This window comes from Bombina bombina, chromosome 7, assembly GCF_027579735.1.
Source record: "Bombina bombina isolate aBomBom1 chromosome 7, aBomBom1.pri, whole genome shotgun sequence".
In the NCBI taxonomy this organism is placed as follows: domain Eukaryota; kingdom Metazoa; phylum Chordata; class Amphibia; order Anura; family Bombinatoridae; genus Bombina; species Bombina bombina.
In genome coordinates, this window is record NC_069505.1 from 620,549,434 (window position 1) to 620,574,895 (window position 25,462).

At 39.1% G+C, this 25,462-nt stretch overlaps 1 protein-coding gene across 1 annotated transcript in view; it reads right to left on the reverse strand.

The window, feature by feature from the left end:
* The window catches only part of LOC128636744 (uncharacterized), an 89,035-nt gene that overhangs the window by 4,267 nt on the left and 59,306 nt on the right, over positions 1 to 25,462 (reverse strand). The window contains exon 7 of the mRNA XM_053689725.1: positions 16,592 to 16,699. Coding sequence (XP_053545700.1) covers positions 16,592 to 16,699 — 108 coding nt within the window. The remainder of the gene's footprint in view (positions 1 to 16,591; positions 16,700 to 25,462) is intronic.

Sequence of the window (25,462 nt, forward strand, 5' to 3'; positions counted from 1 at the left end):
TTCTCTCACACATTCCTGTAAATCCAGTAAAAGCTCAGGCTTTTCTGAAGTGTGTTTCAGATCTGGAGTCTTCAGGGGTAATCATGCCAGTTCCTCTTCAGGAACAAGGTTTGGGGTTTTATTCAAACCTATTCATTGTACCAAAGAAAGAAAATTTGTTCAGACCAGTTCTGGATCTGAAAATTTTGAATCGTTATGTAAGAGTACCAACTTTCAAGATGGTGACTATAAGGACTATTCTGCCTTTTGTTCAGCAAGGACATTATATGTCCACAATAGACTTGCAGGATGCATACCTTCATATTCCGATTCATCCAGAACACTATCAGTTTCTCAGATTCTCTTTTCTAGACAAGCATTACCAATTTGTTGCTCTTCCATTTGGCCTAGCAACAGCTCCAAGAATCTTTTCAAAGGTTCTGGGTGCCCTACTATCTGTAATCAGAGAACAGGGTATTGCGGTGTTTCCTTATTTGGACGATATCTTGGTACTAGCTCAGTCTTTACATACTGCAGAATCTCACACGAATCAACTAGTGTTGTTTCTTCGGAAACATGGTTGGAGGATCAATTTACCAAAAAGTTTCTTGATTCCTCAGACAAGGGTCACCTTTTTAGGTTTCCAGATAGATTCAGTGTCCATGACTCTGTCTCTAACAGACAAGAGACGTTTAAAATTGGTTGCAGCCTGCCGGCGCCTTCAGTCTCAGTCATTCCCTTCAGTGGCTATGTGCATGGAAGTTTTAGGTCTCATGACTGCAGCATCGGACGCAATCCCCTTTGCTCGTTTTCACATGAGACCTCTACAGCTTTGTATGGTGCAGGGATTATACAAAGATATCACAATTAATATCCTTGAATCCCAATGTACGACACTCTCTGACATGGTGGATAGATCACCATCGTTTGGATCAAGGGGCTTCTTTTGTTCGCCCAACCTGGACTGTGATCACAACAGATGCGAGTCTTTCAGGTTGGGGAGCTGTTTGGGGGTCTCTGACAGCACAAGGGGTTTGGAAATCTCAAGAGGCGAGATTACCAATAAATATTTTAGAACTCTGTGCAATTCTCAGGGCTCTTCAGTTCTGGCCTCTACTAAAGAGAGAACCGTTCATTTGTTTTCAGACAGACAATGTCACAACTGTGGCTTATGTCAATCATCAGGGTGGGACTCACAGTCCCCAAGTTATGAAAGAAGTATCTCGGATACTTGCTTGGGCGGAATCCAGCTCCTGTCTAATCTCTGCGGTACATATCCCAGGTGTAGACAATTGGGAGGCGGATTATCTCAGCCGCCAGACTTTACATCCAGGGGAGTGGTCTCTCCATCCAGATGTGTTTTCTCAGATTGTTCAGATGTGGGGCTTCCAGAGATAGATCTCATGGCCTCTCATCTAAACAAGAAACTTCCCAGATACCTGTCCAGGTCCAGGGATGTTCAGGCGGAAGCAGTGGATGCGCTGACACTTCCTTGGTGTTATCAACCTGCTTACATCTTCCCGCCTCTAGTTCTTCTTCCAAGAGTGATTTCCAAAATCATCATGGAACAGTCTTTTGTGTTGCTGGTGGCTCCAGCATGGCCACACAGGTTTTGGTATGCGGATCTGGTTCGGATGTCCAGTTGCCCGCCTTGGCCACTTCCATTACGGCCGGACCTACTATCTCAAGGTCCGTTTTTCCATCAGGATCTCAAATCATTAAATTTGAAGGTATGGAAATTGAACGCTTAGTTCTAAGTCATAGAGGTTTCTCTGATTCAGTGATTAATACTATGTTACAAGCTCGTAAATCTGTCTCTAGGAAGATTTATTATAGAGTTTGGAAGGCTTACATTTCATGGTGTTCTTCTCATAAATTCTCCTGGCATTCTTTTAGAATTCTTAGAATTTTGCAGTTTCTTCAGGATGGTCTGGATAAGGGTTTGTCTGCAAGTTCCTTGAAAGGACAAATCTCCGCTCTTTCTGTTTTATTTCACAGAAAAATTGCTATACTTCCTGATATACACTGTTTTGTACAGGCTTTAGTTCGTATTAAGCCTGTCATTAAGTCAATTTCTCCTCCTTGGAGTCTTAATTTGGTTCTGAGGGCTTTACAGGCTCCTCCATTTGAACCTATGCATTCTTTGGACATTAAACTACTCTCTTGGAAAGTGTTGTTCCTTTTGGCTATCTCTTCTGCTAGAAGAGTTTCTGAGCTATCTGCTCTTTCTTGTGAGTCTCCTTTTCTGATTTTTCATCAGGATAAGGCAGTTTTGCGGACTTCTTTTCAATTTTTACCTAAGGTTGTGAATTCTAACAACATTAGTAGAGAAATTGTTGTCCCTTCTTTATGTCCTAATCCTAAGAATTCTTTGGAGAGATCCTTACATTCTTTGGATGTGGTAAGAGCTTTGAAATATTATGTGGAAGCTACTAAAAATTTCAGGAAGACTTCTAGTCTATTTGTTTTATTTTCTAGTCCTAGGAAAGGTCAGAAAGCTTCTGCTGTTTCCTTGGCTTCTTGGTTGAAACTTTTGATTCATCAAGCTTATTTGGAGTCGGGTCAAACCCCGCCTCAGAGAATTACAGCTCATTCTACTAGATCAGTCTCTACTTCATGGGCTTTTAAGAATGAAGCTTCAGTCGATCAGATTTGCAAAGCAGCCACTTGGTCCTCTTTGCATACATTTACTAAATTCTACCATTTTGATGTATTTGCTTCTTCGGAAGCAGTTTTTGGTAGAAAAGTTCTTCAGGCAGCTGTTTCAGTTTGATTCTTCTGCTTTTGATTTAAGTTTTTTTCTTTTCAAAGTGAAAATAACTTATTTTTTGGGTTGTGGATTATTTTTTCAGCGTAATATGGCTGTTTTTATTTTATTCCCTCCCTCTCTAGTGACTCTTGAGTGGAAGACTCCACATCTTGGGTATTGATATCCCATATGTCACTAGCTCATGGACTCTTGCCAATGACATGAAAGAAAACATAATTTATGTAGGAACTTACCTGATAAATTAATTTCTTTCATATTGGCAAGAGTCCATGAGGCCCACCCTTTTTATGGTGGTTATGATTTTTTGTATAAAGCACAATTATTTCCAAATTTCCTTTGTTGATGCTTTCTACTCCTTTCTTTATCACCCCACTGCTTGGCTATTCGTTAAACTGAATTGTGGGTGTGGTGAGGGGTGTATTTATAGGCATTTTGAGGTTTGGGAAACTTTGCCCCTCCTGGTAGGATTGTATATCCCATATGTCACTAGCTCATGGACTCTTGCCAATATGAAAGAAATGAATTTATCAGGTAAGTTCTTACATAAATTATGTTTTTAGGCGTAATTTATGTAAGCACTTATCTACAGGAAGGGGGGTTGATTCGTGGAATAGACTTGCAATAGAGGTGGCAAGTGCAAATATTATAAGAAATACAATAATATTTTAAACATACACAAGACTACGTAAGAAGATAGGTCTTCTAGTTTATATATGACACTGGGGTCAATTTCAATCCTAATGTGTGTTTTTCTTTCATGTAATTAGCAAGAGTCCATGAGCTAGTGACGTATGGGATATACATTCCTACCAGGAGGGGCAAAGTTTCCCAAACCTTAAAATACCTATAAATACACCCCTCACCACACCCACAATTCAGTTTTACAAACTTTGCCTCCCATGGAGGTGGTGAAGTAAGTTTGTGCTAGATTCTACATTGATATGCGCTTCGCAGCAGGCTGGAGCGCCCGGTTTCCTCTCAGAGTGCAGTGAATGTCAGAGGGATGTGAAGAGAGTATTGCCCTATTTGAATTCAATGGTCTCCTTCTACGGGATCATTTCATAGGGTTCTCTGTTTATCGGTCGTAAGAGATTCATCTCTTACCTCCCTTTTCAGATTGACGATATACTCTTATATACCATTACCATCTACTGATTCTCGTTTCAGTACTGGTTTGGCTATCTACTATATGTAGATGAGTGTCCTGGGGTAAGTAAGTCTTATTTTTTGTGACACTCTAAGCTATGGTTGGGGCACTTTATATGTAAAGTTCTAAATATATGTGTTTTAAACTTATATTTGCCATTGATTCAGGATAATCAGTATTCCTTCATTCAGACTGTCAGTTTCATTATTTGGGGATAATGCCTATGAATAAATATTTTTTTCTTACCTTGAAAATGTTCAATTGACTTTTTTTCCCTGCAGGGCTGTTAGCTCGCGGGGGCAGAAAAATGCTTCAATTTATTGCGTCATTCTTGGCGCAAAATTTTGTCATTTTCCGGCGCCGTAGTTGTCGCCGGGAAGTTTGTTCGTTTGTTACGTCATTTTTTGACGCATGTTGTGTCACAGACGTTTTTTTGCGCCAAAAAATGTGGGCCGTCGGTTTCGGCGTCAGAGGATGGTGGGCGTCATACTTGGCGCCAAAAAAACGAAATTTATGTTTACCTGATAAATTACTTTCTCCAACGGTGTGTCCGGTCCACGGCGTCATCCTTACTTGTGGGATTTCTCTTCCCCAACAGGAAATGGCAATGAGCCCAGCAACGCAGGTCACATGATCCCTCCTAGGCTCCGCCTACCCCAGTCCATTCGACCGACGTAAAGGAGGAATATTTGCATAGGAGAAACCATATGATACCGTGGTGACTGTAGTTAAAGAAAATAAATTATCAGACCTGATTAAAAAACCAGGCGGGCCGTGGACCGGACACACCGTTGGAGAAAGTAATTTATCAGGTAAACATAAATTCTGTTTTCTCCAACAAGGTGTGTCCGGTCCACGGCGTTCATCCTTACTTGTGGGAACCAATACCAAAGCTTTAGGACACGGATGAAGGGAGGGAGCAAATCAGGTCCACCTAAATGGAAGGCACCACGTCTTGCCAAAACCTTTCCCTCCCAAAAATAGCCTCAGAGAAGCAAAAGTATCAAACTTGTAAAATTTGGTAAAAGTGTGCAGTGAAGACCAAGTCGCTGCCCTACATATCTGATCAACAGAAGCCTCGTTCTTGAAGGCCCATGTGGAAGCCACAGCCCTAGTGGAATGAGCTGTGATTCTTTCAGGAGGCTGCCGGTCCCGGCAGTCTCATAAGCCAATCTGATGATGCTTTTAATCCAAAAAGAGTGAGAGGCAGAAGTTGCTTTTTGACCTCATCCTTTTACCAGAATAAACAACAAACAAGGAAGATGTTTGTCTAAAATCCTTTGTAGCATCTAAATAGGAATTTTAGAGCGTGAACAAACATCCAAATGTGCAACAAACGTTCCTTCTTTGAAACTGGTTTCGGACACAAAGAAGGCACGACTATCTCCTGGTTAATGTTTTTGTTAGAGACAAACTTTCGGAAGAAAAACCAGGTTTAGTACGTAAAACCACCTTATCTGCATGGAACACCAGATAAGGAGGAGAACACTGCAGAGCAGATAATTCTGAAACTCTTCTAGCAGAAGAAATTTGCAAACAAAAACAAAACTTTCCAAGATAATAACTTAATATCAACGGAATGTAAGGGTTCAAACGGAACCCCTGAAGACTGAAAGAACTAAGTTGAGACTCCAAGGAGGAGTCAAAGGTTTGTAAACAGGCTTGATTCTAACCAGAGCCTGAACAAAGGCTTGAACATCTGGCACAGCTGCCAGCTTTTTTGTGGAGTAACACAGACAAGGCAGAAATCTGTCCCTTCAAGGAACTTGCAGTTAATCCTTTCTCCAATCCTTCTTGAAGAAAGGAATCCTTTAGATTCACACCAACAGATATATTTTTTCCATATTTTGTGGTAAATTTTTCTAGTTACAGGCTTTCTGGCCTGAACAAGAGTATCAATAACTGAATCTGAGAACCCTCGTTTTGATAAGATCAAGCGTTCAATCCTCCAAGCAGTCAGCTGGAGTGAGACCAGATTCGGATGTTCGAACGGACCTTGAACAAGAAGGTCTCGTCTCAAAGGTAGCTTCCATGGTGGAGCCGATGACATATTCACCAGATCTGCATACCCAGTCCTGCGTGGCCACGCAGGAGCTATCAAGATCACCGACGCCCTCTCCTGATTGATCCTGGCTACCAGCCTGGGGATGAGAGGAAACGGCGGGATACATAAGCTAGTTTGAAGTCCAATGTGCTACTAGTGCATCTACTAGAGTCGCCTTGGGATCCCTGGATCTGGACCCGTAGTTAAGGAACCTTGAAGTTCTGACGAGAGGCCATCAGATCCATGTCTGGAATGCCCCACAGTTGAGTAATTTGGGCAAAGATTTCCGGATGGAGTTCCCACTCCCCCGGATTGTAATGTCTGACGACTCAGAAAAAATCCGCTTCCCAATTTTCCACTCCTGGGATGTTGGATTGCAGACAGGTGGCAGGAGTGAGTCTCCGCCCATTGAATGATTTTGGTCACTTCTTCCATCGCCAGGGAACTCCTTGTTCCCCCCTGATGGTTGATGTATGCAACAGTCGTCATGTTGTCATGATTGAAACCGTATGAACTTGGCCTTTGCTAGCTGAGGCCAAGCCTTGAGAGCATTGAAATATCGCTCTCAGTTCCAGAATATTTATCGGTAGAAGAGATTCTTCCGAGACCAAAGACACTGAGCTTTCAGGGGTCCCCAGACCGCGCCCCAGCCCATCAGACTGGCGTCGGTCGTCGACAATGACCCCACTCTGGTCTGCGGAAGGTCATCCCTTGTGAAAGGTTGTCCAGGGACAGCCACCATCGGAGTGAGTCTCTGGTCCTCTGATTTACTTGTATCGTCGGAGACAAGTCTGTATAGTCCCCAGTCCACTGACTGAGCATGCACAGTTGTAATGGTCTTAGATGAATGCGCGCAAAAGGAACTATGTCCATTGCCGCTACCATCAAACCTATTACTTCCATGCACTGCGCTATGGAAGGAAGAGGAACCGGAATGAAGTGTTTGACAAGAGTTTAGAAGTTTTGTTTTTTCTGGCCTCTGTCAGAAAAATCCTCATTTCTAGGGAGTCTATTATTGTTCCCAATGAAGGGAACCGCTTGTCGACGGAGATAGAGAACTCTTTTCTACGGTTCACGTTCCATCCGTGAGATCTGAGAAAGGCCAGGACTATGTCCGTGTGAGCCTTTGCGTTGAGGAAGGGACGACGCTTGAATCAGAATGTCGTCCAAGTAAGGAACTACTTGCAATGCCCCCTTGGTCTTAGTACCGCTAGAAGGGACCCTAGTACCTTGTGTGAAAATCCTTGGGAGCAGTGGCTAATCCGAAAGGAAGTGCACGAACTGGTAATGCTTGTCCAGGAATGCGAACCTTAGGAACCGATGATGTTCCTTGTGAATAGGAATATGTAGATACGCATCCTTTAAATCCACCGTGGTCATGAATTGACCTTCCTGGATGGAAGGAAGAATTGTTCGAATGGTTTCCATTTTGAACGATGGAACCTTGAGAAACTTGTTTAGGATCTTGAGATCTAAGATTGGTCTGAACGTTCCCTCTTTTTTGGGAACTACGAACAGATTGGAGTAGAACCCCATCCCTTGTTCTCCTAATGGAACAGGATGAATCACTCCCATTTTTAACAGGTCCTCTACACAATGTAAGAATGCCTGTCTCTTTATGTGGTCTGAAGACAATTGAGACCTGTGGAACCTCCCCCTTGGGGGAAGCCCCTTGAATTCCAGAAGATAACCTTGGGAGACTATTTCTAGTGCCCAAGGATCCAGAGCATCTCTTGCCCAAGCCTGAGCGAAGAGAGAGAGTCTGCCCCCCACCAGATCCGGTCCCGGATCGGGGGCCAACATTTCATGCTGTCTTGGTAGCAGTGGCAGGTTTCTTGGCCTGCTTTCCCTTGTTCCCAGCCTTGCATTGGGTCTCCAGGCTGGCTTGGCTTGAGAAGTATTACCCTCTTGCTTAGAGGACGTAGCACTTGGGGCTGGTCCGTTTCTACGAAAGGGACGAAAATTAGGTTTATTTTTGGCCTTGAAAGACCTATCCTGAGGAAGGGCGTGGCCCTTACCCCCAGTGATATCAGAGATAATCTCTTTCAAGTCAGGGCCAAACAGCGTTTTCCCTTTGAAAGGAATGTTAAGCAATTTGTTCTTGGAGACGCATCCGCTGACCAAGATTTCAACCAAAGCGCTCTGCGCGCCACAATAGCAAACCCAGAATTTTTCGCCGCTAACCTAGCCAATTGCAAAGTGGCGTCTAGGGTGAAAGAATTAGCCAATTTGAGAGCACGGATTCTGTCCATAATCTCCTCATAAGGAGGAGAATCACTATCGATCGCCTTTACTAGCTCATCGAACCAGAAACACGCGGCTGTAGTGACAGGACAATGCATGAAATTGGTTGTAGAAGGTAACCTTGCTGAACAAACATCTTTTTAAGCAAACCTTCTAATTTTTTATCCATAGGATCTTTGAAAGCACAACTATCTTCTATGGGTATAGTGGTGCGTTTGTTTAAAGTAAAACCGCTAACGCTCCCCCGCTCCCGACCTTGGGGACTGTCTGCCATAAGTCCTTTCTGGGGTCGACCATAGGAAACAATTTTTTTAAATATGGGGGGGAGGGACGAAAGGTATACCGGGCCATTTCCCATTCTTTTATTTACAATGTCCGCCACCCCGCTTGGGTATAGGAAAAGCTTCTGGGAGCCCCGGGACCTCTAGGAACTTGTCCATTTTACATAGTTTCTCTGGGATGATCAAATTCTCACAATCATCCAGAGTGGATAATACCTCCTTAAGCAGAGCGCGGAGATGTTCCAACTTAAATTTAAATGTAATCACATCGGGTTCAGCTTGTTGAGAAATTTTCCCTGAATCTGAAATTTCTCCCTCAGACAAAACCTCCCTGGCCCCCTCAGACTGGTGTAGGGGCATTTCAGAACCATTATCATCAGCGTCCTCATGCTCTTCAGTATCTAAAAACAGAGCAGTCGCGCTTACGCTGATAAGTGGGCATTTTGGCTAAAATGTTTTTGATAGAATTATCCATTACAGCCGTTAATTGTTGCATAGTAAGGAGTATTGGCGCGCTAGATGTACTAGGGGCCTCCTGAGTGGGCAAGACTGGTGTAGACGAAGGAGGGAATGATGCAGTACCATGCTTACTCCCCTCACTTGAGGAATCATCTTGGGCATCATTTTCTGTGTCACATAAATCACATCTATTTAAATGATAAGGAAACCTTGGCTTCCCCACATTCAGAACACAGTCTATCTGGTAGTTCAGACATGTTAAACAGGCATAAACTTGATAACAAAGTACAAAAAACGTTTTAAAATAAAACCGTTACTGTCACTTTAAATTTTAAACTGAACACACTTTATTACTGCAATTGCGAAAAAGTATGAAGAATTGTTCAAAATTCACCAAAATTTCACCACAGTGTCTTAAAGCCTTAAAAGTATTGCACACCAAATTTGGGAAGCTTTACCCTTAAAATAACGGAACCGGAGCCGTTTTTATCTTAACCCCTCTACAGTCCCTGGTATCTGCTTTGCTGAGACCCAACCAAGCCCAAAGGGGAATACGATACCAAATGACGCCTTCAGAAAGTCTTTTCTATGTATCAGAGCTCCTCACACATGCGACTGCATGTCATGCTTCTCAAAAACAAGTGCGCATACCGGCGCGAAAATGAGGCTCTGCCTATGATTAGGGAAAGCCCCTAGAGAATAAGGGTGTCCAAAACAGTGCCTGCCGATATTATTTAACAAAATACCCAGATTAAATGATTCCTCAAGGCTAATATGTTTATTATATGAATCGATTTAGCCCAGAAAATGTCTACAGTCTTAACAAGCCCTTGTGAAGCCCTTATTTACTGTCTGTAATAAAAATGGCTTACCGGATCCCATAGGGAAAATGACAGCTTCCAGCATTACATCGTCTTGTTAGAATGTGTCATACCTCAAGCAGCAAAAGTCTGCTCACTGTTTCCCCCAACTGAAGTTAATTCCTCTCAACAGTCCTGTGTGGAACAGCCATCGATTTTAGTTACGGTTGCTAAAATCATTTTCCTCTTACAAACAGAAATCTTCATCTCTTTTCTGTTTCAGAGTAAATAGTACATACCAGCACTATTTTAAAATAACAAACTCTTGATTGAATAATAAAAACTACAGTTAAACACTAAAAAACTCTAAGCCATCTCCGTGGAGATGTTGCCTGTACAACGGCAAAGAGAATGACTGGGGTAGGCGGAGCCTAGGAGGGATCATGTGACCAGCTTTGCTGGGCTCTTGCCATTTCCTGTTGGGGAAGAGAATATCCCACAAGTAAGGATGACGCCGTGGACCGGACACACCTATGTTGGAGAAATATGGGCGTTGTACTTGGCGCCAATAATGTGGGCGTCATACTTGGCGCCAAAAATGTGGGCGTCATTCTTGTTCCACTTTTTTCTCACATTTAAGTCTCACTTTTTTGTTGCTTCTGGTTGCTAGAGGCTTGTTTGTTTTGCATTTTTTCCCATTCCTGAAACTGTCATTTAAGGAATTTGATAATTTTGCTTTATATGTTGTTTTTTCTATTACATATTGCAAGATTTCCATACACTGTTCCTGGATCAGAACATACTGAGGGATTCCTGTTGACTGAGATAAGTCCTACCAAAGCTAAGTTCATTTATTTTTAAATGTTATGAATGTTTATCTTTAGCTATGGTTTGTAATACGTTATCATGTATAAACTTTTACATGCAGAATCCATTAGTATTTATGCTTTATATATTGCTATTCTTTTTACATTTTATGTACAAGATATACTTAGAAAATTTTATAAGAATATTTTTCTGATTCTATTTTAAAGGCTTTGTCTGACATCCCGCCTTCTAATAAAATTTCTAGGTCTTTTTCAAATTTCTTTTAGTTGATGAAGTTTCAAATGACCAACAACATAATGAATTATCCTTCTCTGATGGTGCTTTTTTTCTCATTCAGATTTTTTCTTCATCAGATATTGACACTAACAAATCTACTTTTTTATTCTTTAATAGAGTACATTTGTTCCTTGTTCAAAAGGTGTTGATTTTTATGATATTGAAATATCTAGTTCTTTTGATTTTAAAGACTAGCTAACATTTAAATTCTGCTTGTTTATCTTCTGTGATTTCTTCAGAGGGTTTTTTCCAGTTCCTGATACTAGGGAATGGAATAGGCTAAGAATTTTCTTTTAGTCCTTCTTTAAGGTTTTTAAATTGTATTTTTTGCCGGCAGTTAGTTTTTCAGTTTTGAGGAAAGATTCCCCAAATTAATGGGCTATCTCTACTTCTGCTAAATATACTATTATTCTTTTAGCAAATAGTATTTATTTTTTTCCTTCAGATGGTTGTATCTTATTTAAGGAAAATTGTTTTCAGGTACTTTTCTTAGACCTGTAATTTATTTGGCTGATGTTGCAATTGCTTCATCTTCTGGTTGGATACTTTAAGATCAAGTATCGGATTATGATTTGTTTAGCATTGTTAAAAGGACAAAATCTTCTACTCATTTGAAGTTCAGACTAAGTGCTATTGCATTGTCTTGCTATCTTGCATTTATTGATTGTGCAAGTTCAGTGTGTTGACTGGTCCTTTAACTTATTTATTATGCTAATAATTTCATTTGTGTTGTCATTTTATTTAATATTTTCGCAAATGAGGTTTAATCTATGTCTTTAGCTATTTGAGCTTAGAAGAACTTTGTGATTTCAATCTTGGATTGCTAATTTGATTTCTAAATCCATAATTTCTTTTTTCCAAGACAATCAATTATTTGGTTCATAATTGGATTCAATTCTTTAACTGTTACTATGGGCTTCAAGATTGAGTTCTAAAAACTAAAACTTTAAGCTTATATTAGTTTTCTGTTCTTACTAGGAAACGGAATCCTGAATTATTCCCCAAGTAACATGTTTATAATTGGAAGTTTTTTTCTTCCTTCAATTAAGCCTTTTAAAAGTCAGCTCCCCAAATTTGCATGTAGGTGCGGTTCTTTTTCCAGCTTGGCTGGTAATGGGGCAGGTTAAGACTTTTTTGAAATTGTTTGGTTCTATTCAGTCCAAACTTCTTAGACTTTGGGTACAGAATAGGATTCAGAGTAAAACCATCTGTGAGAAGTCTTTTTTCTCTATCGTATTCCAGCTATTTCAGTAAGACTAACACTTTCCTGAAGTGTGTTTTCAGACCTATATGTTTTGGGTACTGGGTGAAGCGCGGCTGGTCATCCTTGGGGCTCAGGCGCTGCTCAGACCTGGAGTCTTCTGGGGTTATTTATTCCAGTTTCTTTTCTAGGAACTGGGTTTTTGGGGTTTTATTCAATGACTATTCATTGTTCCAAAGATAGAAAATCTTTTTGAATTGTCATATAAATGTACCATCTTTTAGAATGGTGTTTATATGGTCTTGTCTGCCTTTTTTGGTCAGTGATGGCATATTTTGTTTACAATAGATACAATAAATGCATATCTTCATTTTCTGTTTTCATTCAGATTATTTTTATTTTCTGAGATTCTCTTTTTTTGACAAGCATTACCAATTTGTTGCATTTCCTTCTGGTCTAGCGACAGCTCTAAGAATCTTTTAAAGGTTCTCAGTGTTCCTTATTTGGACGGTATCGTGGTACTGGCTCAGTCTTTTTGTTCTGCGGAATCTCATACGATTCAACTTTGTTGTTTCTTCCATGGTTAGAGGATTTTTTTATCAAAAGCTCCTTGATTTCTCACACAAGGGTCACCTTTTTTAGGTTTCCAGATAGATTGTGTCAATGTTTTTGTCTCTAACAAACAAGTGACAAGTTTATTGGGTTCCGTTTGTCGGAACCTTCAGTCTCTATTATTTCCTTCAGTTTTTATGTATGCATGGAAGTTTTAGGTTTCATGGCTGCAGCATTGGATTCGATTCCCTTTGCTCATTTCATAGGAAACCTTTCCAGTTTTTTATGCTGAATATTGGTGCAGGGATTCTAGGATATCACTTTTTATATCTTTGAATCCTAATGTTTAACTATCTTTGATTCGGTGGTTAAGTTCACCATCATTCAGTTCTACAGGTCTCTTCGGTTCTTTCAACCTGGACCATGATCTCTACAGATGCAAGTCTTTTAGGTTGGGAGGCTGTCTGCGGATCTCTTTCAGCACAAGGGGTTTGGAAATCTCAGGAGGCGAGATTACCATTTGATATTTTGGAACTCCGTGCATTCTCAGAGTTCTTCAGTTTGGTTTCTTTTTGAAGAAGAGACGTTTTTTCAGACAGACAATGTCACAACTGTGGCGTATGTCAATCATCAGGGTAGGATTATCAGTCTTTTAGGCTGTGACAGAAGTATCTCGGATATTTGCTTGGACTAAATCCAGCTCCTATCTAATTTCTGTGGTCTTTTTCCCAGGTATAGACAATTGGAAAGCGGATTATCTCTGTTAATCAAGCTTTACATCTGGGAGAATGGTCTCTTTACCCAGATATGTTTTTCAATTTTTCAGATGTGAGGGTTTCCAGAAATAGATCTGATGGCATCTCATCTAGACAAGGAACTTCCCAGGGGCCTATTCAGGTCCTGGGATCCTCAGGCGGAAATAGTGTATGCATTATCACTTTCTTGGAATTTCAATCTGCTATATTTTTTCATCTTTGGTTCTTCTTTTTAGAGTGATTTTCTAAATCATCAGAGACCAATCATTGGTGTGGCTGGTGGCTTCAGCATGGCCACACAGGTTTTGGTATATGGTTCTGGTTCGGATGTCCAGTTGCCAATCTTGGTTACTTCCATTAAGGCCAGACCTTATATGTTAACATTCGTTTTTTTCATCAGAAATTCAAATTATTAATTTGATGGTATGAAAATTTAACGCTTGGTACTTAGTCATAGAAGTTTCTCTGACTCAGTGTTCTATACTATGTTGCAGGCTCGTAAATCTGTGTCTAGTAGGATTTATTATCGAGTTTGGAAGATTTACATCTCATGATGCTCTTCTTATGAATTCTCTTGGCATTCTTTTAGAATTCCTAGGATTTTATAGTTTCTTCTTAAGGTTTTGTCTGCATGTTCCTTGAAAAGACAAATCTCTGCTTTTCTGTGCTGTTTCACAGTAAGAATTGCTAAATCTTTCTGATATTCATTGTTTGTTCAGGCTTTGGTTCTTATCAAGCCTGTCATTAAGCCAATTTCTCCTCCTTGGAGTCTTATTTTGGTTCTGAAGGCTTTACAGGCTCTTCTGTTTGAGCATATGCTTTCTTTGGACATTAATTACTTTCATGGAAAGTATTGTTCTTTTTAGACATCTCTTCAGCTAGAACAGTTTTTTGAATTATCTGTTCTTTCTTGTGAATCTCCTTTTTCTGATTTTTTCATTAGGATAAGGTGGTTTTGCTGTCCCTCTTTTCAATTTTTACCTAAGTTGTGATTTCTAACAACATTAGTAGAGGAATTATTGTCCCTTCCTTGTGTCCTAATCTTAAGAATTATTTGGTAAGATTCTTATTTTCTTTGGATGTGGTAAGAGTTTTGAAATATTATGTTGAAGCTACTCAGATTTCAGACAGACTTCTAGTCTATTTGTTATCTTTTCTGGTTTTAGGAAAGGTCAGAAGGCTTCTGCCTTTTCTTTGGCATCTTGGTTAAAGCTTTTGATTCATCATGCTTATTTGGAGTCGGGTTAATCTCCGCCTCTGAGGATTACGGCTCATTCTACTAGGTCAGTTTCTTCTTCCTGGATTTTTAAGAATGAAGCTTCTGTTGATCAGATTTGCAAAGCAATGACTTGGTCTTCTTTGCATACTTTTACTAAATTCTACCATTTTTTCTCGTCTTCAGAAGCAGTTTTTGGTAGAATAGTACTTCAGGCAGCTGTTTCAGTTTGATTCTTCTGCTTATAACTTCAGTTTTTTCTTTATAAAAATTGAAACTTTTGATTTGGGTAGTGGATTAATTTTTCAGCGGAATTGGCTGTCTTTATTTTTTCCCTCCCTCTCTAGTGACTCTTGCGTGGAAGTTCCACATCTTGGGTATCTGCTATCCCATACGTCACTAGCTCATGGACTCTTGCTAATTACATGAAAGAAAACATAATTTATGTAAGAACTTACCTGATAAATTCATTTCTTTCATAGAGTCCATGAGACCCACCCTTTTTGTGGTGGTTATGATTTTTTTGTATAAAGCACAATTATTCCAATTCCTTATTTTTGATGCTTTCGCTCCTTTCTTATCACCCCACTACTTGGCTATTCGTTAAACTGAATTGTGGGTGTGGCGAGGGGTGTATTTATAGGCATTTTAAGGTTTGGGAAACTTTGCGCCTCCTGGTAGGAATGTATATCCCATACGTCACTAGCTCATGGACTCTTGCTAATATGAAAGAAATTAATTTATCAGGTAAGTTCTTACATAAATTATGTTTTTTGGCTCCCAACCAGTGTTTTTAACTTCTTTAAGCCAATGGCAAGTGGTTAACATCGGAAAAAAAGTTCTGATGTAAACACTTGCTTGAAAAATTAAATCCTGCAAGGCCGGGATTGGATCATACTAGGGACTGCCTACGATGCTAGGCACGCGCCACCCCCCCAGTCTGATATCGCATTAAACAAAAGGAGGAGGCTGCAGGTCACCAAAAAAGGTAGGACTTTCCATGACGACCTAAGGGCGTTACAGCCTAAAACTGTTAGGATGGCTTGGAACGTCCTAAGGGCGTGAAGGGGTTAAAGTTCTGAGTGATCACAATCTAAATACTAACAACATTTCCACAATGGAAAATAAAGTTTGGATCAGATACGACCAGATAGCAGGAAAAATCACCCATACGATACATGGACAGCAATGACTTTGGCAATCACAATACTCCCAACCACGGGTTTTGCTCTTTATTTCACCAACAAAATAGATATATCAAATTCAACACACAAAAGGAGTTGACAAAGTTTTGTTTTAGCCTTGCCATAACAGAATGCCATGGGTGGCACAGAGCATCTCTTCCAGCATGGGCCTAAGAACTACAATTCCCAGCATGTAGTTAAAGGTAAGGAAAATGCTTGATTGGACTCTCCTCGCTGTATGTTGTTTAAGAGCAGTGAGGACAGTGTGTCGTTATTCCAAATAGCAAAGGTTTGGATTGCTTGTGCTGATGAAAAATGACAAACATATACAACACAACACTCACTTGTATGCACACAACTAGACTAAAAACAAACTAGAAGAGTTAGTTACAGCATTTGGCCAAATGGTGATAGGCCCAGAAACACGTCAAGGTTTCTTTGTCACTGGATCCCTAAGCAGCCACACATACTGGCTTTCAACCAAGCAAACTTAGATACAAACAAGAGTGAGAAAAGCCTTTGTACATTTTTGTAGACACATAAAAATCATGGAAATAGACTGCACTTTCAAACTGGAGTGGGTATACATCCGATACAACTAGCAATACTCCCAACAGCACTCACGGGCAGCTGCATTTGCTTTTAGTGGCTCAGTTAACACCAGCCTATCCATTAAAATAAATCCATATAAATGAATAAATAGCATACATTCAAAATGATATATAGATACAGGAAGATATAATGGTGTTCTCGCCGAGCCTCCAAATGAATATAAACTTAGTCACAGAGATCTATAAATATTAAACTACTCAAAAACCTTGTAGACTGATTATGACATTTGTGTTACTATCTTACCCTCACCAGTATGGGGTCCTGGTTTGACATCAAGCTTTTTCATTTCACCTCTCTCATAAGGGCCATCCTCACTTACCGATACATTTTCTGGATTTCCATCAAATAGATCTAAACATTGAAACAGAGTTTGTATTTATAGTTTTCTATACATTTATTCTATATATATAAAAAAACAAGTATTGAATATATTTTAATCTAATCAATGAGCATTAATGCTGTGTGATAAAAATATTTCACGTTTTCTAAAAATGTACTATTTCCTTAACCCAAAAGATACTTATCAATCAAGTACCACACAAACCCTATTCTAGACGATTAGAAAAATGTTTTCGCATTATCTTCTGTATAAGATTTTTTTTAAGACCTTTATCTTTTAGAAAACCAATTTAAAGCACGTGTTAAGAATTTAATGACCAAAATAATAAGGAAAGAGTTAAAGGGACACAAAAGTAAAAAAAAAATGTCTTTCATGATTCAGATAGAGCAGCAATGTGGGTTTAAAAATAAAATTTGCATTTACCCTAACAAACGTTTCAAATATGGGCGGTGAAATTGTCAACTGATTGACAAGAACGTCTAATGTGGGGCGTATGTGGTTTCTTTAATGAATACTAACAATCAATAGTGCCGTGTGAAGTTATCATAGTCAGTGACAAGTCCTGCATCGTGAATTTGTAATTATCGTTAATAATAATATGTACGGCTACTAAGCAATGCGCAATTAATGCCTGTAATTGCTGCATCTGCCTCCCCTACAAAACATGAAAGAATGCTAGCACACAGGGAAAGTCACTGCAGTGCGTGATGCTGTGCTTACATTATCTTCTTAAACGTGTGCGGAGATCCCAAGTTGTTTACACTTTATGTTGCCAATATAGAAAAGCCACTTAGCCCATTAGCTGCCTCTCGTGCCCGCTATTAGTGTTAGCACTGGCCCGCGCCTTGATGATGTGCTCTGTCAACACAGCTGCTCTTCCTTTTTGTATAGCACAGATTTCCTGATACACCACCTACCCAAGCGTCTTTGGCAACAGCCCGCCTGCTATCAAACATATTCTGCGGCGCATATATATTTTCCCTATGGGCCTTGCACCCAGGCTTGTCTGGGGTTAACTGCCTGTGACTCTGGTGACAGCACAGCTTCCTGAGAGTGCTATAGCACCCAGGGCTGAGCATGTTGCAAGGTCATGGCATGTGTACCAAGTCCAGTCTGAGAGTGCAGTCCCTTTCAGTGTTCTGTATATGTCTAGGGAGATTACATAAGTCTGTGAACCCTGACTTGTTGCCAGTTTGTTTGATTGAGAGCTTGCATTTGTATGGCTGTATTAGGGACCCAGGTTTTGGAAGAGACCTTGACGTGGTACCTGGGCTTGTCCCATTTGGCCAGATGCGGTAACTAACTCTTCCAGTTTTGCTTTTAATCTGAGAGCTTGTAAGCGAGTGCTGGACTTTCTCTGTGTGTTGTATTAATTTGTTTTGTAATTTTCCCTATGGTTCTTGCACCCAGGCTTGTCTGGGGTTTACTGCCTGTGACTCTGGGGACTGTGCAGCTTCCTGAGAGTGCTATTGAGCACCCAGGGCTGAGCATGTTGCAGGGTCATAGGATGTGTACCCAGTCCAGTCTGAAAGTGCAGTCCCCTTCCGTGTTTTGTATACATACATATATATATATACCTGTATATAGACACAGGTTCATGCATGCTTGTATATATACATATATAAATTTATATTCCTATTATTTTATTGCTTGTTTAATACAAAAGAAATTGTTTTAACATTCCAGTAATTAGTAAGAACGATCATCACAATAAAGTGAGTCCAGAAACAATGCTTTGTCTAATAGTGCCGTTCCGACAGCAACAGCGCAGCTATGTAAGCAGAAGGGAGTGCCTAGCAGTGCAAATAACCACCCCTCTTGCTTGTACACAGTAACGCCCAGCCTGGAACTACTTGAGCGTTACTGTGATGTAGCTGGTGTACGAGCAGAAGTGGGCATGCACTGGCGGCCATCTTTGGAACTGTTGATATGTGCGTACGATCGCACTTATTGGAGAAATCACGCTCAGCTCTTGGGATAGATTACAATCTTATAAACTTAATTATAGTAAAAGTGTTCATTTTATGAAATAGATGTTTATTGCAATATAGAATGAAATTAAACATTAAATATGATGCCAAATTAGAGTTTTCTATCCCTTTAAGCAACTTTCTAATTTACTCCTAATTTACATTGTTCTTCGTTCTCTTGCTATCTTTATTTGACAAAGCAGGAATGTAGGCTTAGGAGTTGTCCCATTTTTTGTTCAGCACCCTGGGTAGTGCTTGCTGATTGGTGGCTGCACATATATGCCTCTTGTCATTAGCTCACCCAATATGATACATTTGGGCTTTATGTCCCTTTAAGATGTCCCCCTTATCTATCTCTTCTACTAACGACAATATAAAGTGATAAATCGTATATATAAAACAACTCTGCAATATGCTTTATTTATTTTGTCCCCTTTTCCTGTAATTCCATTCTGAAATTGTGAGCTTTTCAGTTCCTGTTAGAAATGTAAGTGCAGAACACTGTTATATACCACACAGCCATTGGCTGCACACTCTAGTGACCTATTTATAACTGACCCTCATTGGCCACAGCAGAGAAGGTAACACAAGTTACAACATGGCAGCTCCCAGTGTTTTATAGACACTAAAACTTTACACTTATTTTGTCACTTTTTAAACAACTAATGAAACTTTAAAAAATACATCTACATGTTAGTCATGGACTAATCTTTTCTTTGAATGAATCATTCTATTTAGTAGTTATTTTGTGTTTAATGTCCCATATAGATAACATTGTGCTGCCGCCCGTTGAGTTATTTAAGAGTCAGCACAACACTGCACTAATTGGCTTAAATGCAACTCAATAGATAGTCATGTGATCAGGGGGCTGTTAGAAGAGGCTTAGATACAAGATAATCACAGAGGTAAAAAGTGTATTAATATAACTGAGATAAGGAGCAGTCTGCAAAGGGTTAGATACAGGGTAATCACAGAGGTAAAAGTATATTAATATAACTGAGATAAGGGGCAGTCTGCAGAGGCTTAGATACAGGGTAATCACAGAGGTAAAAAGTATATTAATATAACTGAGATAAGGGGCAGTCTGCAGAAGGTTATATACAAGGTAATCACAGAGGTAAACAGTATATTAATATAACTGAGATAAGGGGCAGTCTGCAGAGGGTTACATACAAGGTAATCACAGAGGTAAAACGTATATTAATATAACAGATAAGGAGCAGTCTGCAGAGGCTTAGATACAAGATAATCACAGAGGTAAAAAGTGTATTAATATAACTGAGATAAGGAGCAGTCTGCAAAGGGTTAGATACAGGGTAATCACAGAGGTAAAAGTATATTAATATAACTGAGATAAGGGGCAGTCTGCAGAGGCTTAGATACAGGGTAATCACAGAGGTAAAAAGTATATTAATATAACTGAGATAAGGGGCAGTCTGCAGAAGGTTAGATACAAGGTAATCACAGAGGTAAAAGTATATTAATATAACTGAGATAAGGGGCAGTCTGCAGAGGCTTAGATACAAGGTAATCACAGAGGAAAAAAGTATATTACTATAACTGAGATAAGGGGCAGTCTGCAGAGGGTTAGATACAGGGTAATCACAGAGGTAAAAAGTATATTAATATAACTGAGATAAGGGGCAGTCTGCAGAAGGTTAGATACAAGGTAATCACAGAGGTAAAAAGTATATTAATATAACTGAGATAAGGGGCAGTCTGCAGAGGCTTAGATACAAAGTAATCACAGAGGAAAAAAGTATATTACTATAACTGAGATAAGGGGCAGTCTGCAGAGGGTTAGATACAGGGTAATCACAGAGGTAAAAGTATATTAATATAATTGAGATAAGGGGCAGTCTGCAGAGGCTTAGATACAAGGTAATCACAGAGGTAAAAAGTATATTAATATAACTGAGATAAGGGGCAGTCTGCAGAGGCTTAGATACAGGGTAATCACAGAGGTAAAAAGTATATTAATATAACTGAGATAAGGGGCAGTCTGCAGAGGCTTAGATACAAGGTAATCACAGAGGAAAAAAGTATATTACTATAACTGAGATAAGGGGCAGTCTGCAGAGGGTTAGATACAGGGTAATCACAGAGGTAAAAAGTATATTAATATAACTGAGATAAGGGGCAGTCTGCAGAAGGTTAGATACAAGGTAATCACAGAGGTAAAAAGTATATTAATATAACTGAGATAAGGGGCAGTCTGCAGAGGCTTAGATACAAGGTAATCACAGAGGAAAAAAGTATATTACTATAACTGAGATAAGGGGCAGTCTGCAGAGGGTTAGATACAGGGTAATCACAGAGGTAAAAGTATATTAATATAATTGAGATAAGGGGCAGTCTGCAGAGGCTTAGATACAGGGTAATCACAGAGGTAAAAAGTATATTAATATAACTGAGATAAGGAGCAGTATGCAGAGGCTTAGATACAGGGTAATCACAGAGGTAAAACATATATTAATATAACTGAGATAAGGAGCAGTCTGCAGATGGTTAGATACAAGGTAATCACAGAGGTATAAAGTATATAAATATAACTGAGATAAGGAGCAGTCTGCAGAGGGTTAGATACAAGGTAATCACAGAGGTAAAAAGTATATTAATATAACTGAGATAAGGGGCAGTCTGCAGAGGCTTAGATACAAGGTAATCACAGAGGAAAAAAGTATATTACTATAACTGAGATAAGGGGCAGTCTGCAGAGGGTTAGATACAGGGTAATCACAGAGGTAAAAAGTATATTAATATAACTGAGATAAGGAGCAGTCTGCAGAGGCTTAGATACAGGGTAATCACAGAGGTAAAAAGTATATTAATATAACTGAGATAAGGAGCAGTATGCAGAGGCTTAGATACAGGGTAATCACAGAGGTAAAACATATATTAATATAACTGAGATAAGGAGCAGTCTGCAGATGGTTAGATACAAGGTAATCACAGAGGTATAAAGTATATAAATATAACTGAGATAAGGAGCAGTCTGCAGAGGGTTAGATACAAGGTAATCACAGAGGTAAAAAGTATATTAATATAACTGAGATAAGGGGCAGTCTGCAGAGGCTTAGATACAAGGTAATGACAGAGGTAAAAAGTATATTAATATAACTGAGATAAGGAGCAGTCTGCAGAGGCTTAGATACAGGGTAATCACAGAGGTAAAAAGTATATAAATATAACTGAGATAAGGAGCAGTCTGCAGAGGGTTAGATACAAGGTAATTACAGAGGTAAAAGTATATTAATATAACTGAGATAAGGGGCAGTCTGCAGAGGCTTAGATACAAGGTAATCACACAGGTAAAAAGTATATTAATATAACTGAGATAAGGGGCAGTCTGCAGAGGCTTAGATACAAGGTAATGACAGAGGTAAAAAGTATATTAATATAACTGAGATAAGGAGCAGTCTGCAGAGGCTTAGATACAGGGTAATCACAGAGGTAAAAAGTATATTAATATAACTGAGATAAGGAGCAGTCTGCAGAGGCTTATATACAAGGTAATCACAGAGGTAAAAGTATATTAATATAACTGAGATAAGGAGCAGTCTGCAGAGGATTAGATACAGGGTAATCACCGAGGTAAAAAGTATATTAATATAACTGAGATAAGGGGCAGTCTGCAGAGGCTTAGATACAAGGTAATCACAGAGGTAAAAGGTATATTAATATAACTGAGATAAGGGGCAGTCTGCAGAGGCTTAGATACAAGGTAATCACAGAGGTAAAAAGTATATTAATATAACTGAGATAAGGGGCAGTCTGCAGAGGCTTAGATACAAGGTAATGACAGAGGTAAAAAGTATATTAATATAACTGAGATAAGGAGCAGTCTGCAGAGGATTAGATACAGGGTAATCACAGAGGTAAAAAGTATATTAATATAACTGAGATAAGGAGCAGTCTGCAGAGGCTTAGATACAGGGTAATCACAAAGGTAAAAAGTATATAAATATAACTGAGATAAGGAGCAGTCTGCAGAGGGTTAGATACAAGGTAATCACAGAGGTAAAAAGTATATTAATATAACTGAGATAAGGAGCAGTATGCAGAGGCTTAGATACAGGGTAATCGCAGAGGTAAAACATATATTAATATAACTGAGATAAGGAGCAGTCTGCAGATGGTTAGATACAAGGTAATCACAGAGGTATAAAGTATATAAATATAACTGAGATAAGGAGCAGTCTGCAGAGGGTTAGATACAGGGTAATCACAGAGGTAAAAAGTATATTAATATAACTGAGAAAAGGAGCAGTCTGCAGAGGCTTAGATACAGGGTAATCACAGAGGTAAAAAGTATATTAATATAACTGAGATAAGGAGCAGTATGCAGAGGCTTAGATACAGGGTAATCACAGAGGTCAAAAGTATATTAATATAACTGAGATAAGGAGCAGTACGCAGAGGCTTAGATACAGGGTAATCACAGAGGTAAAACATATATTAATATAACTGAGATAAGGAGCAGTCTGAGGCTTAGATACAGGGTAATCACAGAGGTAAAAAGTATATTAATATAACTGAGATAAGGAGCAGTATGCAGAGGCTTAGATACAGGGTAATCACAGAGGTAAAACATATATTAATATAACTGAGATAAGGAGCAGTCTGCAGATGGTTAGATACAAGGTAATCACAGAGGTATAAAGTATATAAATATAACTGAGATAAGGGGCAGTCTGCAGAGGCTTAGATACAAGGTAATGACAGAGGTAAAAAGTATATTAATATAACTGAGATAAGGAGCAGTCTGCAGAGGCTTAGATACAGGGTAATCACAGAGGTAAAAAGTATATTAATATAACTGAGATAAGGAGCAGTCTTCAGAGGCTTAGATACAGGGTAATCACAGAGGTAAAAAGTATATTAATATAACTGAGATAAGGAGCAGTCTGCAGAGGCTTATATACAAGGTAATCACAGAGGTAAAAGTATATTAATATAACTGAGATAAGGAGCAGTCTGCAGAGGCTTAGATACAGGGTAATCACAGAGGTAAAAAGTATATAAATATAACTGAGATAAGGAGCAGTCTGCAGAGGGTTAGATACAAGGTAATTACAGAGGTAAAAGTATATTAATATAACTGAGATAAGGGGCAGTCTGCAGAGGCTTAGATACAAGGTAATCACAGAGGTAAAAAGTATATTAATATAACTGAGATAAGGGGCAGTCTGCAGAGGCTTAGATACAAGGTAATGACAGAGGTAAAAAGTATATTAATATAACTGAGATAAGGAGCAGTCTGCAGAGGATTAGATACAGGGTAATCACCGAGGTAAAAAGTATATTAATATAACTGAGATAAGGGGCAGTCTGCAGAGGCTTAGATACAAGGTAATCACAGAGGTAAAAGGTATATTAATATAACTGAGATAAGGGGCAGTCTGCAGAGGCTTAGATACAAGGTAATGACAGAGGTAAAAAGTATATTAATATAACTGAGATAAGGAGCAGTCTGCAGAGGATTAGATACAGGGTAATCACAGAGGTAAAAAGTATATTAATATAACTGAGATAAGGAGCAGTCTGCAGAGGCTTAGATACAGGGTAATCACAAAGGTAAAAATTATATTAATATAACTGAGATAAGGAGCAGTCTGCAGAGGCTTAGATACAAGGCAATCACAGAGGTAAAAAGTATATTAATATAACTGAGATAAGAAGCAGTCTGCAGAGGATTAGATACAGGGTAATCATTGAGGTAAAAAGTATATTAATATAACTGAGATAAGGGGCAGTCTGCAGAGGCTTAGATACAAGGTAATGACAGAGGTAAAAAGTATATTAATATAACTGAGATAAGGAGCAGTCTGCAGAGGATTAGATACAGGGTAATCACAGAGGCAAAAAGTATATTAATATAACTGAGATAAGGAGCAGTCTGCAGAGGATTAGATACAGGGTAATCACAGAGGCAAAAAGTATATTAATATAACTGAGATAAGGAGCAGTCTGCAGAGGATTAGATACAGGGTAATCACAGAGGCAAAAAGTATATTAATATAACTGAGATAAGGAGCAGTCTGCAGAGGGTTAGATACAAGGTAATCACAGAGGTAAAAAACATAATTTATGTAAGAACTTACCTGATAAATTAATTTCTTTCATATTAGCAAGAGTCCATGAGCTAGTGACGTATGGGATATACATTCCTACCAGGAGGGGCAAAGTTTCCCAAACCTTAAAATGCCTATAAATACACCCCTCACCACACCCACAATTCAGTTTAATGAATAGCCAAGAAGTGGGGTGATAAGAAAGGAGCGAAAGCATCAAAAATAAGGAATTGGAATAATTGTGCTTTATACAAAAAAATCATAACCACCACAAAAAGGGTGGGCCTCATGGACTCTTGCTAATATGAAAGAAATGAATTTATCAGGTAAGTTCTTACATAAATTATGTTTTCTTTCATGTAATTAGCAAGAGTCCATGAGCTAGTGACGTATGGGATAGCAGATACCCAAGATGTGGAACTTCCACGCAAGAGTCACTAGAGAGGGAGGGATAAAATAAAGGCAGCCAATTCCGCTGAAAAAATAATCCATGACCCAAATCAAAATGTTTTAATCTTATAATGAAAAAAACTGAAATTATAAGCAGAAGAATCAAACTGAAACAGCTGCCTGAAATACTATTCTACCAAAAACTGCTTCTGAAGAAGAGAAAACGTCAAAATGGTTGAATTTAGTAAAAATATGCAAAGACCAAGTTGTTGCTTTGCAAATCTGATCAACAAAAGCTTCATTCTTAAAAGCCCACAAAGTGGAAACTGATCTAGTAGAA